Source organism: Schistocerca gregaria, chromosome 3 (genome assembly GCF_023897955.1).
Source record: "Schistocerca gregaria isolate iqSchGreg1 chromosome 3, iqSchGreg1.2, whole genome shotgun sequence".
In the NCBI taxonomy this organism is placed as follows: Eukaryota; Metazoa; Arthropoda; class Insecta; order Orthoptera; family Acrididae; genus Schistocerca; species Schistocerca gregaria.
The window spans coordinates 553867151-553889856 of NC_064922.1; the positions used below are offsets into that span (position 1 = coordinate 553867151).

The following is a 22706-nucleotide window of genomic DNA, read 5'->3' on the forward strand; positions in this document are numbered from 1 at the left end:
CTGTCTACCGGCGCTTTCCCCCTTGGTAAGTCTTGGAATCTTTGTTTTTAATGTATTTTTCCCATAAGAATACATGGACTTAGATGAAAAGTAATGTGGTGAAAAATAACAAGAAATTTATACTCTGTGAGGCTGAAAAAGAATTCTGATGAGTTCTGAGTAACACGTAGCTTCTCTTGTTGCCATGTTAAAATTTACTTCTTTTGCCAAAATATAGCAGAGTTTACAAATAGTCATCTCAACAACATCCTTATGCAATTGAAATTGTGACAGAATGCTGGAACATTGTATTATTAAACCAGCAACCGAGGGGAAGACAGGTCCATATATGAAAAAGTCCATTCTCAGTATAAAAATAAACATATAGCTTCTCCTCTTATAATGTTACAAAACTCGCAGCAATTCTTGCTTTACGAGCCACTGATGTTCTTAAAAATTACATTTTTTCATTGGAAAAAATCTATTGTTGCTTGAAAATCACAGTAGATATGTTACCTCAGATTGTTAATGAGATACATGGAATTTATGAATGTTTCATTCTGACATTTTCACTGGTACATGCATTTGCAATGGAGCACTTTACATACATTCCATTTTCTTGATATTGAAGGCAGATAGTGATATCCTTCCAATTTTAAAGAATAGTTCAAAGTGTTATCTACATTACATACACAGCAACGTATGACCTAATAGGAGTCAAATGAAAATTATTAGTGACCCCTATTTTTCATTGCAAACTATAAGAATTTCTTGCAGTAGTTTACCTAAATTAGGTATAGCACAATAGCTATGACCATTACCAAAATGATAGGCAATTCACCATGAAGCTGATAAATTGAGCAATAAGATGTGTGAGAATATGAGTTTACTGTTAAATAGTTTCTCTTAAATCATTTGAGAAAGACTGCAGATCAGCTGGCTCGCACGGCTTGCTGTTCGTACAGTTAAGCGAGTTTGACAATTTCTGCATTGAGTAGGACTGGCATTATTGTCACCTGCTGACATGCCCAGCACATGCTGGCAACTACACTTCCCTCCCATACTCTGTACTGATCTGTCAAAAGTCACAACTAATTTTAAACACTCTATAATATGCGAGTTGGGATGTGTGAAGTTGTAAGACTATTCTTCTTCATGCTGCATCCACATGTGCTATCTTAAAGAAATAAACATACAATACATAATACAACTGAAATCACAAAACTTCCAGGCAAGTTAAAACTGTGTGCCAGACCAAGACTTGAACTAGGACTCTTTGCCTTTCACAAGCAAGGTACAGGCAGAAGTAAAACTCTGACAACGAGTTGTGAGTAATGACTGGGTAGCTCAGTCAGCAGAGCAGTTGCCCGTGAAAGGCAAATGTCCTGATTTCGAGTCTTGGTCCGGCACACAGTTTTAATCTGTCACAAAGATTCATATCAGTGCACACTCCACTACAGAGTGAAAATTTCATTCTGCAACTAGAAATCATGACAGTCAAACATATGCTGTGTCACATAATGTCAGAGTATGATGAACTTTTTAGTATCACATTGTGTTCACTAGAGTTGTGGTATGGATGAAGTTCCATTACATTTTTCTTGCAGCTTACTGCTAATACTTTCAAACAGTATTGTGGTAAAGATGGGTGACTGGGTACATTTCAAACTGTTCATAAAACCCACATTGTAATAATAACTATTCCAATAGATATCATCACTTTTATGTAATTAACTTGCATAACACCCTTTGGAGTGTACTGTATGTTTTTCTTTGGAACTTTCATTCCAGGAATGGTATAAACTGTAAACCTGTTGAAATTAACTCTTTAGCTACAATTATTTTATAGTAGTTCCTTTGTAATTCCTAAATCTTCTTCACATAAACAAAGTTTACTAAATATATTATAAGAAATTATTTTTGTTGTCACTTACAGGAATGAGTACAGTGTTCATAGGACACATGCGAAGAAATCACTCCCATTAAAGAGGAATACAGTTAGGAAGTACAGCATTCCATTAAAGAGGAATATAGTTAGGAAGTACAGCATTTTTCTATCGCTAGTGCAGTTTACCATAGATAAACCAAATCTTTTTTATTTTATAAAAAATGTTGTTTTTTTGTACAAAATGGTTTCAATAAAATCACATTATAGGCAGGCATTTACCATTCTCTTGAGTGTAGCAGTACAAATTCAGTTCAGTAATGGTATCACTTTCAAATTATGACAATCAGTAACACATCACACACAGAAGACTGGGACAAATGGACAAGAAATTCACTCACCTATGTTTTTCAATATTCACAAAAATGTACTTCACAACAGTTTAACTAAAAATGCTGTTAATAATATATGCCATCAACTGACAATAATTCTCACTTGAACATTCTTTAAAATTAATCAGCTGCGTTCTTGCACGAGTAGGAGAAATGTCTTCATAGAGTGTCGGCAACTGCGACTCCTTAATAACTTTTGCAGTCTGTGGTTTTATCAACTTTTCAAACATTTTTTGTAACTCAGTGCTTAGTGACTTTCCTGGAGTAGACATAACTGGAACATTTGTGGACTGTTGTTCGTTGCACTGCAGAAAGGTACGATCTCCATCTGATGGCAATTGTGCATGGTCACGATCTTGACGAAAATAGGGTGTGTCTGTCAAAACTCTGCGAAATGGTGATGGTGATCCTGGTGACTTTAATGGTGATCCAATATTTCTGCCAGGAAAATTGTGAGGTAAGTTCTTTTGCACATTTTCCTCCTCTTTAGTCTTTGGACTCTCTGCATTTAAAGATCGACGTAAGGTCCTATTTGGATCACTAAGACTACGCTTCAGAGGAACCATTGCTGCTGCAATTTGATCAACATCAAAACCTCGAGCAAGACTTCTAGGAACAGATTCCACATTACCTGTAGTGTCAGACTTACTAACAGAAGTTTCCCTTGCAAATCGTTTAGTGTAATCCAGAAAAAGTGTCTGAAAAATGGAAGAAAAGAAATTAAAATTCTGGATCATCAGGATACAAATTAACTGAATACAGTGACTACATTTTATAACTCCATGATAAACTAAAGACCACACTTCTTTTTTATTTCATTATTTTCCTCATTACAGACACAACAATTATTTTTTCTTAATGTAGAGGGAATTTAATTAATAAGAACAGAATCTAGGTTAACAGAACTTTTTTGCTTTGTGTCTATCACTAATAGCATAACTATTGGAAATATTGATAGTATCACATAAACAATCATGATGATAATCCATTTTCCAATAATTTAATTCCCAAAATGGTGTGCATGGAACTGTGATACATTACACAGAAATAACTATGTTTGTTTCAAGTAATGATGGTACATCACAGTGCGTATAGCTAACAAGATCAATGTATATGGCAATATACTGCGCATTCAGACAGATAAAATTGCAAAGCACTTTGAGAGCAGCTTGCTCTCTTCACCGTATGGTTCATTTTCTCTTCCATTGCTTCCATTTTATTTCATATAACCAGCAGCCATAGATTTTGTCTCATTATGTTCCCAAAAATGACTAGGGATGATGTCACAGCTTAACATTTTTCATAGAAGAATGTCTAACATGAAGGTGAGTCTTCCAGCAGACAGTACAGTAACAGAAAGTTCTCCACATGAAAGGCCTCAAGCATTTTCATAAAATTTGTACCTTTGATATGAGCTAATCACTGAAGTCATTGGTAGCTGAGAGAGCTGTAGAACACCGATATTTAGATGTTAGCCCCTTCACAATATCTGGTAAATTCTCCTGTGACAACAATGCTGATTAATGGCATGTTGTTTTGATAAAAAAAAAAACATTATCCCAAAGTCTACTCCTCGGCTTATCCTCTACAGCTGCTACTCTTGTGGTAATTCTGCTAGTACCCCCCCTCCCCCTCCTTTTATTTAAAAATAAAATTCATCAATTCCCTAAAAAATTCTATACCCCTCACATCCAGTACTCTCTTACAAAATATGTTTCAAATCTACGGTAAGAATCAAAACACGTAAGATTTATATTTGAAAGGAAACTGAACAATTTTACAGCAAATAATTTCAAACATATTACAAAATCTCTTTGTGGTTTAAGAACTGGCATACCGTGAAATGGAAACGTGCAACCTTATAAATGTTTACATGATAATTTATTATGTCAGGATTCTCTAATTAATACAAATTCACATTCTCCATTTTGGCAATTTATTGCCATCTTCAGATGTGATAATTAATCCACAAAGAGTTTCATTAATCATTATGAAATAAAAACCTTAAGTAATATGCATCCTGGACATCATGAAATGGTATCAAATATGTCAATGATATATATCTCATGTTATCAAATGGTTAAACAGACAAATTAAAATATTGTCATATACTTTTTATATAGGGCTTATGAGAAACAAGGGCACAGGAAATGGGAAGAGGTAAAATCAAAGGCCATAGGCCCAGTGCCAATAATTCTGATGGCATTTCTATTAGACAAAGAGCCTTGTTTCGACTTAGGTCTTACTGTGCACTGTCAGATTCTTCTCACAGTATCATTTCTCCGATGCCATCCTCATCTACTTCCTTTTCCGCGACATTGCCTTCAAGCTTTCCTGTTTTGCTTAGTGTTTGCTTGTCATTCAGGCTCCTTACAGGCGATTCCCCCCCCCCCCCCCCCCCCCCCTCTCTCTCTGGCCTTCCTATTGGAGGCATCTACCTTGTATATGTTTATACAGCTTTGGATTTTTTTCTCTAGCTATGGCTGGTTTGCACTGCCTATCCCATTTCTTTACTATGTCATCTCTCAAACCTGCCCCTTCGTCTTCTATTGTATTTATTTGCTCTTTTGAGTCATTTGCTCCCCAAATGCTTCCTATGGAACTCCCAACATTCTTTGGTTCTTTCAGTTTAACCAGGCCCCATCTCCTTAATTTCCTATCTTTCTGCAATTTCTTCAGTTTTAATCTGCATTTCATAACCAATAAATTATGGTCAGTGTTCACATCTGCTCCTGTCACAATATGCTAGCAAGTTTTCTCTGCAACTTCCAACAGGTGGCTTTCCCTTTCATTCCTTTCTCTCAGTCCATGTTCTACTATATTTTGTCCTCTGCCTTTTCCTACTATCAAACTTCAGCAGTCCACCAAAATTAAATGTTTGTCTCCCTGAATTATCAGAATATTCTTTCAATCTTATGTAGAGTTAGTTGACTTATAAACTTGCATTACTGAGGTTGGTGTTGGCTTAGCATCAATCCTGAATGTGATAACCCAGTCACTACATTGTTCACAGACACTTAACTGCATCCCTGTTTTCTTACTCATTATTAAACATACTCATCTACAGACCCTATTTGTTATTTCATGTCTTACATGACAAGAAACCCTTGGAAGTCCAAATAAAATGGTACTGTGACAGGTGATATGCCAGGTATTGAATAAAATGATCAGATTACTGATTTTAGCCAAGACAGCAAAGTATAAGCACTTAGAAGTAATTTTTCCATTTAAAATAACAAAAACTATAACAGGCAGGAGAAAACATGCACAAAGGTTAAAGAAATGTGTAAGACTTCAGAGTCAATGGCTCCTTCTTCTGGCAATGGTTGAAGAGGAAGGTACAGGGATGAAGGAATGGACCGGCAAGATTTAGGAAATGGGGAAAGTTCAGAAAAGTCGTCCTGAATCCCGGCTCGGGGGACACTTACCACACAGGTAAGTCTCCCCTGATATGGCATTCTACAGGGAGGTAAAGCTCTCCAGAACTGGGGTTCTGGACAACTTTTCCGAACTCTCCCCATTTTCTAAACCTTGTCAGTCGTTTTCCTTCATCCCTCTTTCCCTGGGTAAATCTCTCCAGAATTGGGGTTCTGGACAACTTTTCTGAACTGTCCCCATTTTCTAAACCGTGCCAGTCATTTTCCCTCATCCCTCTTTCTTCCTCATCAATCCTTCTGCCAGAGGGAGGAGCCCACTGGCTCTGAAAGCTTACACATTTCTTTACTCTTTGGTAAGTTTACTCCTGCTGCAGCTTGGTGAGTGGATTTTTTATCTATACAATTACATTACAATTTCAAAAATTGATAATTTTGGTTGACACAAAACCCTAACATGGATATTCTCTGTCCAACAAATAACCTACTTCTGTTACTGAAAACTTGCAACACATTTTTAATTACTTATGTGAAAGATAAACAATTTTAAAAAATGGATAAAATAGTTACATTTTAAGAAAATGATTGCATATAACTAGTTCATCTGTTCTCGGGGGAAAAATGTAAATTAGTTCTCTTAAATTATTACTCACCATTTCCATGCTCAAGTTTCTGTGGAACATCTCTCTCTTAATCTGTGGGAGCTCTGCTGAATGAAGGAGCCCCTGAGTGATAACAAGTTCAAGGCACAGCTCCAATAGCACAGTGCACTTTTGTTTATTAAGTGTTGACACCCACATTGTACTCAGTCCAGATGATACTGTGCTATACCGCACAGATGTGCTTGGAGTGGACTGTCCTGTTCGACTACCCTAGAAAATTCAGCAATGACCCAGTTATGAAGAGTGAGTAACATCATCTAGTCGCTGTGAAGTTTCCTACAGTAAATTAAAGGTATATACTAGAGTGGCAACAGCGTCGCCGCAGTGGATACACTGGTTCCTGTCAGGTCACCGAAGTTAGACGCATGGCCAGCACTTGGATGGGTGAACATCAGGGCCACCATGTGCTGTTGCCATTTTTCAAGGTGCACTCAGCCTCATGATGCCAATTGAGGAGCTACTCGACCGAATAGTAGTGGCACCAGTCAAAGAAAACCATCATAATGACAGGGAGAGCGGTGTGCTGACCACACACTCCTCCTATCAACATGAGGATGACATGGTGGTCAGGTGGTCCCAATGGGGCACTTGTGGCCTGAAGACGAAGTGCTTTCATTTATGTTTTATATATACTAGAGTACCAACACGTCAAGAGTACCCTATGTCTTCTTTGTGTTACAATACAAAAAAAGCTTCCCAATCCTTTGCACATTAGTGAATATATAAGTTCATGTGAAAATTTAAAAAGAGCAAACAGTATGCGGAAAAGGGGGGGGGGGTGTTTTCATTAGTTTAATACGCATATTAAAAGGTGAATCTGAGTCTCACAATAATACACATCTGTCCATTAAAATAGTGACATAAAGAAGAATAATAAATAATGCAATTTTATTTTTTGTCCATATATGGTACTGTAGGAACAATACATTATTAAACTTTTAGCTAATTTGAGGTTATCCAGGGTGCAAAAATTTGTACACTGACAAGGAGCAGTCCCCACCAGTGGCACAAACTTTTTGAAACTATTTATACAATGAGGTAAGTTAAGATCACAGGTATCACACCCTGCAGCCATTCACCCTGGTATCCTTTGTTAGTGAGTTATCAAGGGGGAGGGCAGAAAATAATAATAATAATAATAATAATAATTCAATTAACTGGCTTAAATGTAATTTTGTATTTCTATTCATCTGCCAATAATTTTAATCATACATTTTGACACCACTGCTCGGTCAGTAAAAGTAGATTATTTCATTTTTTGTTTGTTAACTGGTAGATAGGCAGTTTCAAATGTTTAAATTGTTATGGTAGATAAAAAAAATAATAAAATTCATATGCACATAGACCGTGAATAGAAAAAAGAATGCTAAGAAGAAAAAATTAGAGCAACTGAAAAAGTTAATACGGTGATTAAAATTATGTGAAAAAATAAGAAAAATTACATTTAAACTGATGAATTGAATAAAAATAATGATCAAAGAAATTTGGATAAATATTTAAAAATAATGCACTCAATGAGATTTGAACCCACAACCTTTTACATGTGACGTATGTACCATAACCATTATGCTACGGAACCAATCTGTATTACACATCATTCTTTAAAGCTACAGACAATCACACAAAATTCCAAAATTTCTTTACGTCAGTCACTCACGAAGAAGGGTCCACCAGGGTGAATGGCTGCAGGGTGTGATACCTGCGACCTGAACCTACGTCACCATACAGATGGCTTCAAAATGTCAATCCCAACACTGGGGACCTCTTCCTATGAGATGTCATCTCTAGCAAGAACAACAGTTTTAATCTGGATGGGCACAGAATTGAACTAAGCTTGAATAACAGACACACATACATCATTCCTTGTTTCAGCTCCATACTGGAGTTCATCACTCACAGTGTCTGTCAAGTAGTGGCAAGCCAGACTCTTTGCAACAGTCCAGTAGTCTAAGTATTTTGGTAGGTCAGAACAACAAAGACTACAGGTGGTCCTCAACACATGGTCCTGCATTACCCTACTGAAAGGTAACATCACGGAGTCAATAATAGTGTGCAGTCATCAGCCTTAACATGTCATAAATGTAATGGTTACTGTCCAAATTACAAGCTATGCTAACCAGAAGAGATCGAGTCATATACCCAATGGCATCTCATACCATCACATCAGATGCTGGGACTGGGTAACTATGACAAAAGCTATCTGACAATGTTTGTTCTCCTAGGAGCCTCCACACGTGGATATGTTTATACTGATTGTATGCCCAGAATGCAGACTTACTTGAAAAGACAGTGTGGTGCCACTTCTGTGTGCAGGGTTTTTGATGGCTGCACTGTTGTTCGTGCATTTTTCTCTGGTGTTATGTCAATGGAAACTAAAACAATAGTCGCTGTGCTAAAAATCTCCTCTATCATTTTGCTGTAGTATCCTGCAACTATGGCACCATGTTTTCATTCTTTCAGTCATCTGATGTCTTCCTTTCTCTCTATACTGTTCCCATGATCTGAAAGAACTGCTGCACTCTAACAGTGCCAACTACTATCACCATCTGTCCAATGGCCAGCTTCACACATCCGTCCACATCAAACCCACCAACAAGCAACAGTACCTCCATTATGACAGCTGCCACCCATTCCATATCAAACGGTCCCTTCCCTACAGCCTAGGCCTTCGTGGCAAACGAATCTGCTCCAGTCCTGAATCCCTGAACCATTACACCAACAATCTGAAAACAGCTTTCGCATCCCGCAACTACCCTCCCGACCTGGTACAGAAGCAAATAACCAGAGCCACTTCCTAATCCCCTCAAACTCAGAACCTCTCACAGAAGAACCCCAAAAGTGCCCCACTTGTGACAGGATACTTCCCGGGACTGGATCAGACTCTGAATGTGGCTCTCCAGCAGGGATACGACTTCCTAAAATCCTTCCCCAAAATGAGATCCATCCTTCATGAAATCCTCCCCACTCCACCAAGAGTGTTTTTCCGCCGTCCACCTAACCTTTGTAATATCTTGGTTCATCCCTATGAAATCCCCAAACCACCTTCCCTAACCTCTGGCTCCTACCCTTGTAACCGCCCCGGTGTAAAACCTATCCTATGCACCCTCCCACCACCACCTACTCCAGTCCTGTAACCCGGAAGGTGTACACGATCGAAGGCTGAGCCACGTGTTACAGCACCCACGTGATTTACCAACTGACCTGACTACACGGTGACGCTTTCTATGTGGGAATGACCAGCAACAAACTGTCCCTTCGCATGAATGGACACAGGCAGACAGTGTTTGTTGGTAATGAGGATCACCCTGTGGCTAAACATGCCTTGGTACACGGCCAGCACATCTTGGCACAGTGTTACACAGTCCGGATTTCGAATAGGTTGGTGTTGGTGGGAAGTATCCAGATAACCCGGAGATGGGAACTTGCCCTTCAATATATCCTCTCTTCTCGTTATCCACTAGGCCACAATCTCCGCTAATTTCAAGTTGCCGCCACTCATACCTCACCTGTCACTCAACATCATCTTTGCCTCTGCACTCCCGCCACAACTGACATCTCTGCCCAAACACTTTGCCTTTAAATATGTCTGCTTGTGTCTGTATATGTATGGATGGATATGTGTATGTGTGTGCGCACGGGCGCGAGTCTATTCTTATCCTTTTTTCCCACTAAAGTAAGTCTTTCCGCTCCCGGGATTGGAATGACTCCTTACCCTCTCCCTTAAAAACCACATCCTTTTGTCTTTCCCTCTCCTTCCCTCTTTCCTGAAGAAGCAACCGTTGGTTGCGAAAGCTAGAAATTTTGCGTATGTGTTTGTGTGTTATTTTATTGTGCCTGTCTACCGGCGCTTTCCCGCTTAAAGAAAATTCCACATGGGAAAAATTTATTAAAAACAAAGATTCCAAGACTTACCAAGTGGGAAAGCGCCGGTAGATAAGCACAATAAATAAAACACACAAACACACACACACAGAATTTCTAGCTTTCGCAACCGACGGTTGCTTCTTCAGGAAAGAGGGAAGGAGAGGGAAAGACGAAAGGATGTGGGTTTTAAGGGAGAGGGTAAGGAGTCATTCCAATCCCGGGAGCGGAAAGACTTACCTTAGTGGGAAAAAAGGATAAGTATAGACTCTCGCGCGCACACACATACACGTATCCATCCATACATATACAGACACAAGCTGACATATTTAAAGGCAAAGGGTTTGGGCAGAGATGTCAGTCGAGGCGGAAGTACAGAGGCAAAGAAGTTGTTGAAAGACCGGTGATGTATGAGCGGCGGCAACTTGAAATTAGCGGAGGTTGAGGCCTGGCGGATATCGAGAAGAGAGGATATATTGAAGGGCGAGTTCCCATCTCCGGAGTTCGGATAGGTTTGGTGTTGGTGGGAAGTATCCAGATAACCCGGACCATGTAACACTGTGCCAAGATGTGCTGGCCGTGCACCAAGGCATGTTTAGCCACAGGGTGATCCTCTTTACCAACAAACACTGTCTACCTGTGTCCATTCATGCGAATGGACAGTTTGTTGCTGGTCATTCCCACATAGAAAGTGTCACAGTGTAGGCAGGTCAGTTGGTAAATCACGTGGGTGCTTTCACACGTGGCTCTTCCTTTGATCGTGTACACCTTCTGGGTTACAGGATTGGAGTAGGTGGTGGTGGGAGGGTGCATAGGACAGGTTTTTCACCGGGGGCGGTTACAAGGGTAGGAGCCAGAGGGTAGGGAAGGTGGTTTGGGGATTTCATAGGGATGAACCAAGATATTACAAAGGTTAGGTGGGCGGCGGAAAGACACTCTTGGGGGAGTGGGGAGGATTTCATGAAGGATGAATCTCATTTCGGGGCAGGATTTTAGGAAGTCGTATCCCTGCTGGAGAGCCACATTCAGAGTCTGATCCAGTCCCGGGAAGTATCCTGTCACAAGTGGGGCACTTTTAGGGTTCTTCTGTGAGAGGTTCTGGGTTTGAGGGGATGAGGAAGTGGCTCTGGTTATTTGCTTCTGTACCAGGTCGGGAGGGTAGTTGCGGGATGCGAAAGCTGTTTTCAGGTTGTTGGTGTAATGGTCCAGGGATTCAAGACTGGAGCAGATTCGTTTGCCACGAAGTCCTAGGCTGTAGGGAAGGGACCGTTTGATATGGAATGGGTGGCAGCTGTCATAATGGAGGTACTGTTGCTTGTTGGTGGGTTTGATGTGGACGGATGTGTGAAGCTGGCCATTGGACAGATGGAGGTCAACGTCAAGGAAAGTGGCACGGGATTTGGAATCGGACCAGGTGAATCTGATGGAACCAAAGGAGTTGAGGTTGGAGAGGAAATTCAGGAGTTGTTCTTCACTGTGAGTCCAGATCATGAAGATGTCGTCAACAAATCTGTACCAAACTTTGGGTTGGCAGGCTTGGGTAACCAAGAAGGCTTCCTCTAAGCGACCCATAAATAGGTTGGCATACGAGGGGGCCATCCTGGTACCCATGGCTGTTCCCTTTAATTGTTGGTATGTCTGACCTTCAAAAAAAAAGTGAAGAAGTTGTGGGTCAGGATGAAGCTGGCTAAGGTGACGAGGAAAGAGGTCTTAGGTCGGGTGGCAGGTTATCGGCGTGAAAGGAAGTGCTCCATTGCAGCGAGGCCCTGGACGTACGGGATATTTGTGTATAGGGAAGTGGCATCAATGGTTACAAGGATGGTTTCCGGAGGTAAGAGACTGGGTAAGGATTCCAGGCGTTCGAGAAAGTGGTTGGTGTCTTTGATGAAGGATGGGAGACTGCATGTAATGGGTTGAAGGTGTTGATCTACGTAGGCAGAGATACGTTCTGTGGGGGCTTGGTAACTAGCTACAATGGGGCGGCCAGGATGTTTGGGTTTGTGAATTTTAGGCAGTAGGTAGAAGGTAGGAGTGCGAGGTGTCGGCGGCTCAGGAGTTTGATGGAGTCAGGAGAAAGGTTTTGTAGGGGGCCTAAGGTTCTGAGGATTCCTCGAAGCTCCGCCTGGACATCAGGAATGGGATTACCTTGGCAAACTTTGTATATATATATATATATATATATATATATATATATATATATATATATATATATATATATATATATATATATATATATAAACAAAGATTCCAAGACTTACCAAGCGCGAAAGCGCCGGCAGACAGGCAGAATGAACAAAACACACAAACAGAATTACTAGCTTTCGCAACCGATGGTTGCTTCTTCAGGAAGGAGAGGGAAAGACGAAAGGATGTGGGTTTTAAGGGAGAGGGTAAGGAGTCATTCCAATCCCGGGAGCGGAAAGACTTCCCTTAGGGGGGGAAAAAGGACAAGTGTACACACGCGCGCGCGCGCACGCCCGCGCGCACACACACACACACACACACACACACACACACACACACACACAGATATATCCATCCATCCATCCATCCGCACATACACAGACACAAGCAGACAAATATGTCTGCTTGTGTATGTGCAGATGGATATGTATGTGTGTGTGTGTGTGTGTGTGTGTGTGTGTGCGCGCGCGCGCGAGTGTACACCTGTCCTTTTTTTTCCCCCTAAGGGAAGTCTTTCCGCTCCCAGGATTGGAATGACTCCTTACCCTCTCCCTTAAAACCCACATCCTTTCGTCTTTCCCTCTCCTTCCTGAAGAAGCAACCATCGGTTGCGAAAGCTAGTAATTCTGTGTGTGTGTTTGTGTGTTTTGTTCATTGTGCCTGTCTGCCGGCGCTTTCCCGCTTGGTAAGTCTTGGAATCTTTGTTTTTAATACATTTTTCCCATGTGGAAATTTCTTTCTATTTTATATATCCCTACAGGCCAACCGCAAATTAGAACAGCATGCCACCCTCCACCTCAAAAAACTATCCAATCCCCTGGTTTCCCACCTCCGGAAAGGCAACTCACTCACCCTCCACAACCTTTCCAACAAACCTCAACCTCCTCTCATTGTACACAGACCCAGTCTCTCCCATCTACTCAATCTCCCACTTCCAGCTCCACTCCCCCCAACACCTCAAAATTCTAGACAACACAATCTGGAACCACAACACCCCAATTCAGTAGTTAACCTTTCCTCCAAACCTCTCTCCCAAGCCGAAACCTCTGTCCTATCCAAAGGCCTCACCTTCAGCCCCACTCCCAGGTTCAACCAAACTGCCCTTGTCAAAGATTTGCTGTCATACACTTGTAGTCTCTGCTGGAAATATCACTTTGCCACGAAGAAAAATAATCCTGATCCCACTCCTAATGATCCAACTCCCCAAGACACTATCCAAATTGAACCCTGCCTGGAACAGTTCCGTCCTCCATCACAGCGGGACCCACCTCCTCTTCCTCAAAATCACCCTCTCCAAACCTTACAGGAATTTCTCACTTCCAGCCTTGCCTCTCAATCTTTCCTGAAAAACCTTAATCCTACTCCCAACATCACCGCAGCCGAAGCCCAGGCTATCTGTGATCTGAAAGCTGACCGATCCATCATCATTCTTCCGGCTGACAAGGATTCCACGACTGTGGTACTTGATCGTCGGGAGTATGTGGCTGAGGGACTGCGTCAGCTTTCAGACAACTCTACATACAAAGTTTGCCAAGGTAATCCCATTCCTGATGTCCAGGCGGAGCTTCGCTTCAAGGAATCCTCAGAACCTTAGGCCCCCTACAAAACCTTTCACCTGACTCCTTCAAACTCCTGACCCCACTGACACCTCGCACTCCTACCTTCTACCTACTGCCTAAAATTCACAAACCCAAACATCCTGGCCGCCCCATTGTAGCTGGTTACCAAGCCCCCACAGAACGTACCTCTGCTTACGTAGATCAACACCTTCAACCCATTACATGCAGTCTCCCATACTTCATCAAAAACACCAACCACTTTCTCGAACGCCTGGAATCCGTACCCAGTCTGTTACCCCCGGAAACCATCCTTGTAACCATTGATGCCACTTCCCTATACACAAATATCCCGCACGTCCAGGGCCTCGCTGCAATGGAGCACTTCCTTTCACACCGATCACCTGCCACCCTACCTAAAACCTCTTTCCTCGTCACCTTAGCCAGCTTCATCCTGACACACAATTTCTTCACTTTTGAAGGCCAGACATACCAACAATTAAAGGGAACAGCCATGGGTACCAGGATGGCCACCTTGTATCCTAACCTATTTATGGGTCGCTTAGAGGAAGCCTTCTTGGTTACCCAAGCCTGCCAACCCAAAGTCTGGTACAGATTTATTGATGACATCTTCATGATCTGGACTCACAGTGAAGAAGAACTTCAGAATTTCCTCTCCAACCTCAACTCCTTTGGTTCCATCAGATTCACCTGGTCCTACTCCAAATCTCATGCCACTTTCCTTGACGTTGACCTCCATCTGTCCAATGGCCAGCTTCACACATCCGTCCACATCAAACCCACCAACAAGCAACAGTACCTCCATTATGACAGCTGCCACCCATTCCATATCAAACGGTCCCTTCCCTACAGCCTAGGACTTCGTGGCAAACGAATCTGCTCCAGTCCTGAATACCTGGACCATTACAAAAACAACCTGAAAACAGCTTTCGCATCCCGCAACTACCCTCCCGACCTGGTACAGAAGCAGATAACCAGAGCCACTTCCTCATCCCCTCAAACCCAGAACCTCTCACAGAAGAACCCCAAAAGTGCCCCACTTGTGACAGGATACTTCCCGGGACTGGATCAGACTCTGAATGTGGCTCTCCAGCAGGGATACGACTTCCTAAAATCCTGCCCCGAAATGAGATCCATCCTTCATGAAATCCTCCCCACTCCCCCAAGAGTGTCTTTCCGCCGTCCACCTAACCTTCGTAACCTCTTGGTTCATCCCTATGAAATCCCCAAACCACCTTCCCTACCCTCTGGCTCCTACCCTTGCAACCTCCCCCGGTGTAAAACCTGTCCTATGCACCCTCCCACCACCACCTACTCCAGTCCTGTAACCCGGAAGGTGTACACGATCAAAGACAGAGCCACGTGTGAAAGCACCCACGTGATTTACCAACTGACCTGCCTACACTGTGACGGTTTCTATGTTGGAATGACCAGCAACAAACTGTCCATTCGCATGAATGGACACAGGCAGACAGTGTTTGTTGGTAATGAGGATCACCCTGTGGCTAAACATGCCTCGGTGCATGGCCAGCACATCTTGGCACAGTGTTACACAGTCCGAGTTATCTGGATACTTTCCACCAACACCAACCTATCCGAACTCCGGAGATGGGAACTTGCCCTTCAATATATCGTCTCTTCTCGTTATCCACCAGGCCTCAATCTCCGCTAATTTCAAGTTGCCGCCACTCATACCTCACCTGTCATTCAACATCATCTTTGCTTCCACACTTCCGTCTTCACCTACATTTCTGCCCATACTCTTTGCCTTTAAATATGTCCGCTTGTGTCTGTGTATGTACGGATGGATATGCGTGTATGTGTGTGTGCGCGAGTATATACCTATCCTTTTTTCCCCCTAAGGTAAGTCTTTCCGCTCCCGGGATTGGAATGACTCCTTATCCTCTCCCTTAAAACCCACATCCTTTCATCTTTCCTTTTCCTTCCCACTTTCCTGACGAAGCAGCCGCTGGTTGCGAAAGCTCGAAATTCTGTTTGTGTGTTTGTGTGTTTTATTTATTGTGCCTATCTACCGGCGCTTTCCCGCTTGGTAAGTCTTGGAATCTTTGTTTTTAAAATAGAGGGAAACATTCCACGTGGGAAAAATATATCTAAAAACAAAGATGATGTGACTTACCAAACAAAAGCGCTGGCAGGTCGATAGACACACAAACATACGCACAAGATTCTAGCTTTCGCAACCAACGGTTGCTCCTTCAGGAAAGAGGGAAGGAGAGGGAAAGATGAAAGGATGTGGGTTTTAAGGGAGAGGGTAAGAAGTCATTCCAATGCCGGGAGCGGAAAGACTTACCTTAGGGGGAAAAGTGGACAGGTGTACACACACACACACACACACACACACACACACACACACACACACACACACACACACCCATCCATCCGCACTTACACAGACACAAGCAGACATTTGTAAAGGCAAAGAGGTCGGGTCCCCTAAGGTAAGTCTTTCCGCTCCCGGGATTGGAATGACTCCTTAGCCTCTCCCTTAAAACCCACATCCTTTCGTCTTTCCCTCTCCTTCCCTCTTTCCTGAAGACGCAACTATCGGTTGCGAAAGCTCGAAATTCTGTGTGTGTGTTTGTGTGTTTTATTTATTGTGCCTGTCTACCGGGCCACAACATTCTTGATAAGTGCAAGCTAAATAGGGGGTCGATGCCAATGACTAAGGGGGTCAATGCCAAAGACTACTTTCTATAAAACCTAATTGGGATTTCATCTGGACATGGGGACTTGCTTATTTTCAATCCTTCCAGCTGCCTTTTCATAGCCAGAGACACTCATTTCTATGTCATCCATGTGGCATTTCTGGGATGTTAAACTATCTTAAGTCTGTACGATCCTCCTGCTTGAATGATTTCTTCTAGTGCGTAATTTAAAACTTCAGCTTTCATTTTGCTACCTTTTATTGCCACACCACACTTATCTTGAAGTGACTGAACACATGACTTTGACTAGCTTAGCAATTTTATGTAGGATCTGAATTTTCTATGATTCTCAACAAGATCTTTTGCTAATGTATGATGGGGGAAGTAGGTGAATGGTTTGCACATCAATTTTTTTTTCTTTTCTTTTTTTTCTTTTTTTTTTTTAAATGAGAGTGAAACAATATCCATTTTAAATGTTTTCAGTATATCATGTCTCGCAGTTTTCAGATATCAAAGAAAAGAAATTTAACACCAAAGTTGCTGTTTATTTACTGGTTGACTAGTTTCTGTCAAAGTTATAATAACACCTACAATAAATAGGTCAGCATGAGACACAACGTAATCCAATAAGAACAAATTCTCCATTACATATAAAATATCACTGTCGCTAGGATCACAGCATGCTGGATTATGAAGATGTGATACATGTGATGACATTTACTACAGTCCACACTAACCACATCTTAAATACAAATACATGGCTTGTGAAAATGGGCAAAGCTCAAAACTAGTCAGCCAGTAAATAAACAGCAAGTTTGGTGTTAAAATGTCCTTTACTCACTCTGTATTCTGAAACTTTCTCGCAGATTAAAACTGTGTGCCAGACTGGAACTCAAACCTAGGAAGTTGCCTTAAATGGACAATTGCTCCACCAACTGAGTTATCCAAGCATGACTCACTATCTGGCCTCACAGCTTTACTTCCACCAGTACTTCATCTCCTACCTTCCATATTCACAGAAGTCGTCCTGCAACATTCAGGAACTAGCACTCCTGGAAAAAGAAGTGAAGGCCTGCAAGGTTGCAAGAGGAATTACGTGAGTTTTGGAAGAAAAGAAATTAAGCACCGGTAGAAGTAAAGCAGTGATGGTAGGTCATGCTTGGATAGCTCAGTTCGTTGAGCACTCGTCCGCAAAGGGCAAACGTCTCAGGTTCAAGTCCCAGTCTGGCACACAGTTTTAATCTGCCAAGTTTAAAAATGGCACACACTCCACTGTAGAGTGAAAATTCTTTTTGAGATCTCTGTTTTCTCAGAATTTTTTTTCAAATTTTGTTATTAAAGCATGGTGTGTGTGTTCTGCACTTCATCCAGTTACACACCATATACTCATCCAGAGCATGACTTACTACTAGTTTTAAACTTTGCCCATACTTCCTATGTATCGAACCAAATGACATCCTGTCCTTGTCTTAGTAGGATGCTAACAACTGCTTATCTCTTTCCAGCATAAAAACTCTCCTAGCCTGCTGGATGGATTTATTAACTGATTAATAAAGCATTCTCAATACATTTCAATGCTGTATGTAATTTTCTTTTCCAGGTATGGCAAGCAAGTACTAATGCAAGGAAATAAAGATTAAAAATGAATAGAAAAGCAACACTAGTCAACAGAAGACAGAACAAAAAAAGTAAAATATACCTGTACTAAAGCTGGACTTAAATTTGTTTCAGAAAAAATATACATTGAAACTGAGGCAAAAAGTATGTTTTCTACAAAAGACAACTTCACAGGATACCTTTGACAGTGCCTGTGTGCAAATGTTTATCATTGTAATCAAAGCTCCAAATGTCAAATTTGGAATTGGAGAATCTTCATCTAACATTGGTGTGCTGAAAATAGTATCAACAATAGGCTGCCAGTCAACATATTCTTCCATTTTTCCATTTAGTAATGGTAGCAATCCTGGTCCAAATGGTCTTAAAATCACCAAGCACATGACTGCCATTTCCAGTAACCTGGAAGCAAACAATGAGCTCTAGTCATTAGTAAGTAACAGCATTATATAAAGTCCCAGGTTCTTTCAATTCTGAATATCACACTTTCAAATACACAAACTTGCAGCTGCTTAATACAGCAGACTCTGAAACATAAATATCTTAAGTTACAGTGTGAGCATCTGTTGTGGAGAGGAATATATTATGCAACAACCACAAAATATGAGGAGAATCAGCCTACCTACATGAATCATTGGTACTTCAGTGATTACATACTTTCTGCAACATAAATATAAATATTTAATGCAAAAGTGGGGATGAAGTTGACAAATAATTAATATGTAGAAATTCCAAATGCAAGAGATATGCTAATGGAAACTCCTGCTAACAACACTAATTATACATACACTGGTCAAGCAAAAGATAAATGCAAACAGAAAAGATAGGATGAATACAAAAAATTAGATTTTTTTAAAATTTCCTTCAAATGTGAAATAAACACACACACTCTCTCTCTCTCTCTCTCTCTCTCTCTCTCTCACATTCACTCACTCTAGTGTGCATTGCAATCAAACAAATAAATAGGGAACAAGGAAAACTACGAATTTTTTGTGTATGTTAATGTGAATTCTTTTTTTTTTAATTACTTACTCTTATTTTCTCTTTGTCGCAATGAAATTACTTCAATGCTAAAATAGTGCCACAGATAACAGTATATGTGAATGTGTGCCTCTAAATGCCAACAAGGCTCTCTTTGGAGAAAATGTGAAAAAAACACCTTCAGATTTTTCTTAGGTCACAGTTCAACAATCTGACTGTCTTCTGCAAGGGCATCATCAGCTGTGGAGTCCAAACATAAATTTCTTTTCTAAATGGCCTGCTCTGCACGGAAACTATAGGTGTTTGTTACTTTGATGAACAGTGTTACTGAAAATGTATTTTTTCTTCTTCTCTTTATCAAGCATACCATAGGCATAGCCACAGCCATTCACTGTAGTGCAATTTCATGAGTGTAACAGCAATCACACAGTCCACATATTTGGGAAAATTAAAATTTCTTTTGATCAAAGAATTTCTCTAATAATAATTATTACTTGCTTTTTAAAAATTACACTACTCTCTCTCTCTCTCTCTCTCTCTCTCTCTCTCTCTCTGTAATATATATGTGTGTGTGTGAGAGAGAGAGAGAGAGAGAGAGAGAGAGAGAGAGAGAGAGTTGTATTTCTCTTTAAAAATGATTCATCTACCTCATAGTTAAGATGATCAAAGGATAACTACTACTACTACTACTACTACTAATAATAATAATAATAATAATTAATATACTATTACTCATCAAGGCAAACTGCTAACCCAGGTATAGTGGGAATTATCTTGGACACATGACTAGATACAGTTATCTTCCATTTCAAAACTGGACACATTTTTATCTCACACCATGGATGTGAAAAGTAATTGTGGAAAATACCTCTGTGGGAAGCCACAACAACTTCTCATTGTCAGTAAAATTAATGGCTTTAACAAGAACGAGGAAGGTGTGAAAACTGGCCAAGAGCAACAACAGCGAGTTGTCGAGGGTAAACAGGAGGACACAACAAGAGGAGGACAGACAAAAAAGATGCAATAGAGAAATAACAAGTTCAGCAAGTAAACCACAATCAAAAACATACTAAGACATTGTGAATTTGTAACGTACAACAATGTGTAGCAAGATTAGTATAAGAGCACAGTGCAATCGTGACTGACTATGGAGCTGCTGCACATGCTCCTAAAATAGCATGAACACCTTGGATTTATTTTATGAGCACAACATGATATCGTAAGAGCAATGACATACTTGTATATGACATTTCTGGACACTATAGGCACTATCACACCTTTCTCATTCTCATTTTCCACAATTAATTTTCACCATCACTTTTCACATCCATAAAGTGAGGTAAAAATGTGTACTGTATCTAATCATGTGGCCAAGAGATATATTTAATTTCCCATGTGTCGGTAAGTTTTAAATCAGTGACGAGGTGCGTTAATTCAATATAGACATTAAAATTGGGAATCTGACCTTTCTTGCTTAAAACACAGTTAAAATAACCCTCCAATGAAAAGATGATGCGACTGTTTTCATAATACATAAATTTCTTCTTAAATACATTGCCCTGTCTATTTTATTGCGAAGTTCCTAAACGTACACACAGATTAGTGAGGATGGCATCTAAAACTGTTGTGTCAATTGCTCTGCCTGATTCTAATCTTTCAACTTTGGATACAAGTATCTCTGATCAGAATGGCTGTCCCTACATTTGTTCCAAGTGAAACATTTAGTATTTTGACACACAGTTTTGCAATCAGACATCACAACTTTTTCCAAGTCCCTGGCCCACGTAAATATTCTTTTAGAGCAGCAACTGTTGGTTCTGATGTTACTCTGTTAATATTTAGATTCGTAATCATTTAGGCTTGCATCATTTTAATTTCATGTGAAAGGAGCAAATAAATAAATAATTATGACTACTACAACATGGAAATGAATAAATAGCTACTCCAACAAAGAAGTAAATGAATACATAAACAAGTACGTAAAACAGTTAGTAAATTACAGAACCTGCTGTCGCTGAATATTTGCAACAAGTTTTAGTCAAAATGACATTACTTCAATTTAAAATTACTCCAGGAGTGTATCAGAGTCATCAGCACAGATGGGATTTGTATCACTTCTTTCTTGAAATCCTTCCATGATTATCACATAATGCACATTTTTTGGTTTTGTGTTGTACTCTTAAGGTTTTTTTCTGTCATGATTACAAGAAGTCTTTGGTTTAGATTGTGATTTGATCCAGTGTTGATGGGTATCTTGAGTCACTGTGTTTGCCTTTGAGATTGTTGTTCCTGTAGGGATCACAACATTTTCATGTAGGACTTGCCGAGAATTTACAGTATGAGCTCACCCATAGAAATGTGAGATGGATTATTTTCCCCTATTTCCACTTCCACTGACCAGATACCAGTGATTAATTGCAGTTTATGCAGTCTTGACCATCTTTCATTAACTACAGATTTAACCTCTTTGTACTTCAAAAGAGCATCTTTTATTAACTGATTATCAAATTTGATAAGCTCTTAAAAAAGGATTTGTCGGAAAGCTGGCAAAAGTTTTCAGTTTTGTTTATGTGCCTTTTAACAACTCAGTGCCTCAACTACCGTATTTACTCAAATCTAAGCAACAATTTTCTTCCACACTTTTCTTCCGCTTTTTGTAATTGAAAAAACCGCCTGCGGCTCAGAATCGAGTGCAAAGTAAGTGGAAGTTCTGAAAAATGTTGGTAGGTGCCGCCACAACCAAGTTCTGTCATCAAATATATATAGCGCTACACAGGCATGTTTTGCAGGCATGAAGATAAATACTGGTGCCAAAACCTCTGCGTCAGTAAATAAGAAAAGGGGGTGGAAGATTAGCTTTTTTTCTCCGCCTCGAGTTTCGACCACTGCATTTTCATACATTACCCAACGAAGTAAATACAAATTCCGTATTGTTCATCTTCGAATGCAGCAGCATTTCCATGTACTATGAAAATCCGACAGGCAAGACTGTTTGGGATGTTTGGCAATATGGCCAACTCTACGTTCCGAATGTCTTCCTACCTGTGAGAAGAGGTGGTTGCTAATAGGAACTTTTATGTATTGCGAATCACATTCAGTATTCTCTTCACCATAAGAATATAAACATTTTGCCGTGTACTGTTTCGTGTTTGCTGCTATCTAATTTAAATCCTGTCTGCCTGATAAACTACGAAACTAGAGTGAGACAACAGCAAACACGTAAGAATATACATATCATGTCATGTTTATATTCGTATTATTCTTATGCCTAATAGTGGTACAGTCAGAAATGAAGCACGGCAATTGACTAGATTTTTATATCTAAGATGACTCATTTCTGTGCAGAATGTAATGTACTAAAGAGGCGCCTGCAAAGATTTTCAAACGGAGAAAACTTTTCGCTAAACTCTCGTTCAGAACATCTTCTATCATACGCAGTCTATTATTTGGTTCTTGTTGATCATTATCAATGAAAGCAGCAGTGTAAGTAACAGTAAATAGCAGTCTCTTGCCATTGTTTCGCTAATGAGA

The 22706-nt window shown here is 40.5% G+C and overlaps 1 protein-coding gene across 1 annotated transcript in view; it reads right to left on the reverse strand.

Moving 5' to 3' along the window:
- Positions 1–2028: 2028 nt before the first annotated feature.
- The window catches only part of LOC126354410 (nucleoporin Nup188), a 240912-nt gene continuing 220234 nt past the window's right edge, over positions 2029–22706 (reverse strand). Inside the window, exons 23-25 of the mRNA XM_050004028.1 lie at positions 18377–18596; positions 6284–6502; positions 2029–2954 (exon numbers count right to left, since the gene is read on the reverse strand). Of these exons, the coding sequence (XP_049859985.1) occupies positions 2307–2954; positions 6284–6502; positions 18377–18596 (1087 nt within the window). The 3' untranslated portion in view covers positions 2029–2306. The remainder of the gene's footprint in view (positions 2955–6283; positions 6503–18376; positions 18597–22706) is intronic.